This window comes from Centroberyx affinis, unplaced genomic scaffold (assembly GCF_046629955.1).
Source record: "Centroberyx affinis isolate AG114_WGS23_722 - 3 ecotype Tasmania unplaced genomic scaffold, CSIRO-AGI_Caff_v1 ptg008237l_1, whole genome shotgun sequence".
Classification (NCBI taxonomy): domain Eukaryota; kingdom Metazoa; phylum Chordata; class Actinopteri; order Beryciformes; family Berycidae; genus Centroberyx; species Centroberyx affinis.
Window position 1 is genome coordinate 7,501 of NW_027284098.1, and position 5,000 is coordinate 12,500.

At 45.1% G+C, this 5,000-nt stretch overlaps 1 protein-coding gene across 1 annotated transcript in view; it reads left to right on the forward strand.

Annotated features, from left to right (window-relative positions):
• LOC139640042 (voltage-dependent P/Q-type calcium channel subunit alpha-1A-like) overlaps positions 1–5,000 on the forward strand; it is a gene marked incomplete at its 3' end in the record, with an annotated part of 43,201 nt that overhangs the window by 671 nt on the left and 37,530 nt on the right. The window contains exon 2 of the mRNA XM_071514199.1: positions 426–565. Within this exon, the coding sequence (XP_071370300.1) occupies positions 426–565 (140 nt within the window). The remainder of the gene's footprint in view (positions 1–425; positions 566–5,000) is intronic.

The window sequence follows — 5,000 nt, forward strand, 5'->3', positions numbered from 1 at the left end:
CACACTCTCAGATTCTCTCTCTACACATTCAACTACCAGACTGAAGCAAGTGCACACAAAATGTAGACACACATGTATGCAAGTATGCACATTCCCTTCTGAACATAAACTCCCCTCGCTATCACACTGTCTTCTCCCCCTCTGTTCCCCCCTTCCTTCCTCTCATGATCTTTCCTCCCTCTTCCTCCTCTCTCTCCCTCTCCTGTTTCCTCCATCCCTCTCTCTCTCCACTACCTCCCTTTCTCTGCCTCTCACCCTTTGCTTTCTCTTTCGCTTGCCCCTTCTTCTCCTCCCTGCCACCTTTCCACCTCTCTTCCTCTCTCCTGGTCTCCCCCCTTCTCTCCCTCTCTAACTCTCTCTCTCTCTCTCTCTCTCCTTCCCTCTCTCCCTCCCCATCCCCTCCTCCTTCCTTACTTCTCTCTCAGGATGACACAGAGCCCTACTTCATAGGGATCTTCTGTTTTGAGTCCGGCATAAAGATCCTGGCGCTGGGTTTTGCCTTCCACAAGAACTCCTACCTGAGGAACGGATGGAACGTCATGGACTTTGTCGTAGTGCTCACCGGGTGAGTTGCAAGCAAATAGACTTGGACACAAACAAACACACATCTATATGGTTTCACACGCTCATTTATGCACCTACATGCACTCACGCACACACACATACAAGCATACATGCATATATTCATTCACACACTCACAGTTACAAAATCAGATGTGGTTTTCCTCGTACTCAGCTTGACACATAGTTAGTTGTGAAAGTGCTGTTGGATACATGAACATGATCAAAATAAAGAGGTTTGGCATGAGTTTGTGTGTGTGTGTGTGTGTGTGTGTTTGTGAATGTCCCTTCCCTGCTCCTTTGCCCTAATGAATGGCCCCTGACAGGGCGAGACAGTAGTCAGATCACAGAGCAGAACTGCAGGCAGCCAGCAGCCTGGGTAGCAAACAAATGTCACCACACTATACAGAGACACAGAGAGCGGGAGAGAGGGAGAGAGGGATAGAGAGAGAACAGGAGGTAGCGAGAGGGAGAGGACAAGGAAGAGCAAGGAAGGAGAGTGAGAGAGGGAAGAGGAGATGGAGAAAACAAGAGAGAAAACAAGAGAGGGAGGGGGGAGAGAAAGAGAAGCAACAAAAGGGCAAAACAAAATAAGCCACGTGATACATTATATTGGTAGATCATAGAAGGAGAGGAGACAGGAATTGATGTAAAAGATGATGAGTGGGAGTGACAGAGATAAAGGGAAGGGGGAGAAGAGCAGAACAGAATGAATTATAGCTGTCACACAAAAACCTATGCTTTTTTTTGCAAAATACCCAATGTGTTTTAAAGAAGGAGACCAAACACTTAGCTCTCTGTTTATTCAGGTTAAATTTGCCATCTGGCTGACCAGGGGAAGTAATGTGCAAGGGAGTGGCCCATCGACCCAGAGTTGATGTTTATGTGCTTGTTACATGCTGATCAGTGATGCTTTGGAGATCAAGAGAGCGCAGTGTCTGGATGCGGCTGTGTGTACTGCTGGGAAGGTCTTATGTATGTTACTGTCTGTTGTTACAGGCTGTTGTCACTGTAACTACTGGTGTGATGATAGGTACACAACTGTTACAGGCTGGTGTGTGGATACAGTATGTGCTTAACTGTTATAGATTAATTTGACTGTATGAGTGATGATTTAGTGACAAGAAGATAAGCAGCATTATATGACTGATGTCTAACTGAAGTTCCCAAAATTCCTTTGAAATTGATGAAATTGTCCAAAACTTGCTATTGGCTCACAACACATCAACACAAATTCAGATCTCCCCTTTAATATTTACATCAAGCCTTTAGCTTCATGTGTTTCAACCTTACTAAAAAAGGTTAAACATACTAAAAAGCTGTTTGACTGTTTTTACCAACTTAAGAAATTACAGACTACTCGCAATTTGAATACTGTGATGTAGTGATGTAATGTGGTCCTCCTGTCTCAGTAGCTCAATTGACAAGGCATACAGTGAAACTGTGTACTTTAGGCTACTGTGTCCAAATGAAATGATTGTGTGGGCGTGCTGGCAAGGATTAATTTGTTGAGGTCATTGTGTGTGTGTGTGTGTGTGTATGTGTGTGTGTGTGTGTGTTTGTGTGCGTGTGTGCGTGTGTGTGCGCGCGCGCGCGTGTGTGTGTGTGTGTGTGTGTGTGTGCGTGTGTGTGTGCGTGTGTGTGTGTGTGTGTGTGTGTGTGTGTGTGTACGCGCGTGCATGGTGACTTGGAGGGCTCCGCGGGTTACATAAACCTTGCTCATCTTTGCTGACAAAGCACCAATGAGACTGGTGAATGCCCACCTCCCCCCTCTCTCTCTCCTCTCTCACTCTCTCTTTCTCTCTCTCGCTCTCTTTCGCACGCACACACACGCACGCACGCACACACACGGTAAGTGAGTAGCACTCAGTCTGACAATGTGTCCTTATGCTTTAATAAGAGCGATCATGAAGCCAAGCTCATCTCATCGTGGCACGACAGAGTGACTGTAAGAGAGAAGAGGAGTGAGAAAACGAGTGTCAGCAGCGAGACAGCAGGAAGCAGCGAGACGCAGGGAGGAGGAAGTGGAGGTTGGGCAGAAGGGAGCGAGGCTGTCCCGAAAACTTCCAATAAATGCCTAGTCTCACATAATCGCCGGTGTCTTGTAATCGTTTGGGAGATCTTGCTGATTTGACAAAAAAAAGCCTGTCTATACTAAACTCCCTGTCAGGAGATTCTTGATGTGGAACCATCTAAACAAGCATGACACGGCAATTAAATTATCACTTCCCCTTATAGGCAAAGGCATTGCTGGTGTTGAAGTTTAAGTAGAAGACTTTGTACAGATATAAACAGAATATTTTACCGCTACTGATGTCCAGATGAGATAAAACCCTGTCTCTAATACTGTGAACTACTTCCTGCTTTGGTCGTTGAAACCAATTAACATCTGGGCTACAATTAGAAGTTTTATAGTACAGACTGGTGTATTCCCCTGTATCTACAGTATGTCTCTGCGAAGCTCCTTAGGCTGCATTGCTGATATTCCCACAGAGTCCTGGCCAAGGCGGAGAGCTCATCCATCTTGTTTGCCAGCGATCTCACATTCCTCATGACGATAGATGGAAGATGGGGTTTAAATCTCCCTTCTTTCTCTCTCACCTTCACCCCCACTCTCTTCTCTCTCTCTCTCTCTTGAGCCAGCAGGTCGATTGGTAGGTTCTTTAGACCCAGGCCGGCTGCCGGCCTCAGGGCCGCCAACTGCCTCTGAGGGGAAGACAGTACTTTCCAAGTCCAGCTGTAAAGAAAAAGTGAAAAGTACTAAAAAAGTTCTTAAAACGAAGAGAAACAATAAAGAAAGTGCTGAGAAAAATAGAAAGAAAAATAGAATATTAGTCAAAAAGTGCTGGAGCTGCTGCAAAAGGTGTCTACTAGCTTGGCACCATCTTGAATCAATTAAAAAAGTAAATGTAAATGAGTGGATAAGATTATATAGAAGGAATGAAGTGGAAAACTAGAGAGGAGAGGGGAGGTAAGCGAGCTTTAGCTTAAGACGAAGAGAGAGAGAGAGAGAATGTAGGGGAGGAAGAAGAGGGAGATGGAGGTGAGCATGTGAGTAGGAGACAGACAGACAGACAAAGAGAGAAATGTGTGTGTGTGTGTGTGTGTGTGTGTGTGTGTGCATTCAAGCAACCTGTTCTTTGCTGTTGCACACAAACTTGTGACTCTTTCTCTCTGTCACACTCACTCACTTGTTTACTTTCTCACTATCACTCACTTTCTCAATCTGGTCCCTGCCCATATATGTATATGCATTTGCAATGACACAAATACACACAGTGTAAGTGTAGATACACACACACTACACACACTACACACACTACACACATTGGGTTTTCTTTGTTGTGCTCTGTGTGAATCGTGGCTGTGTCTTATAGCAGTGCAGCTCTTTGAAGATGAAAGGCTACTTGCCCTTTCTACCCACCTCTGGCCCAAAGCTTTGATAACACACTGACCAACACACACACACACACACACACACACACACAGTACACACTGACAAACACACTCATGTACACACAATCTCCTTTTCTCTTCCTGTAGTGATGGTGCAAACGTGTACACACACACGCGCACACACACACACACACACACACACACACACACACACACACACACACACACACACACACACGCACACACATTTCCACTTCAAACATGCTTCCCACTCCATCCAGTGCACTTGTGAGCACTCTCTTTAAAGACATACAAAGACAAACATACAAATGGCACTTAACATGTCTGAATAGATTAGCTATTCACTCTACAACCTTGTTGGATGGCAGTTGATTTGTGTTCACCCGTGTGTCTGTGCCCAAGTGTGTGTGTGTGTGTGTGTCTGTGTGTGTGTTGACTTATCTGTTGTAGTAAATTGCCTGAGTGATTTGGCCCTGGGAATAAGCTAGTTGTTTTTTATGTCCACTATTGATTATTAGTCCAATTACTCTTAGTTTACAGCCGTTCTTCTCGCCTCTCATCCTCCCCTCCCTTCCTCCTTCCATTCCTTGTACCCTTCCTTCAGGTTCTTTCCTCCCCTCCGACTTTCCTTTGAATAAAGAGGACTGGTACAGAGGTGTAATGGAAGGAAGGAAGGAAGGAAGGGAGGAAGAGAGGATCGATTCTGCGTTGATATGTTTTATAGACTTTCAGTGACCTTGTCATCAACTGAGGTTGAATTAAATTTGCCTAATCTTTGGTTTGCAGTGAAAAAACTAATGGCTGATCTCTACCTCAAGAAACAGATAGAAATGTGCCCGGAGGAGGAGGTTAGGAGGAGGTTATCATTCACCTTTTTAAGAGATGAGCTTACCAGTTTATAATGGGGTTGTAAGGTTACTGGGGCACCTGAAGTGTGTATATCTCCCAACAATGGTGACATACAGACAATAATATATGGGACAGCCTAGAGATACCGTTCGTCACCGGCCACATCCTTGTCA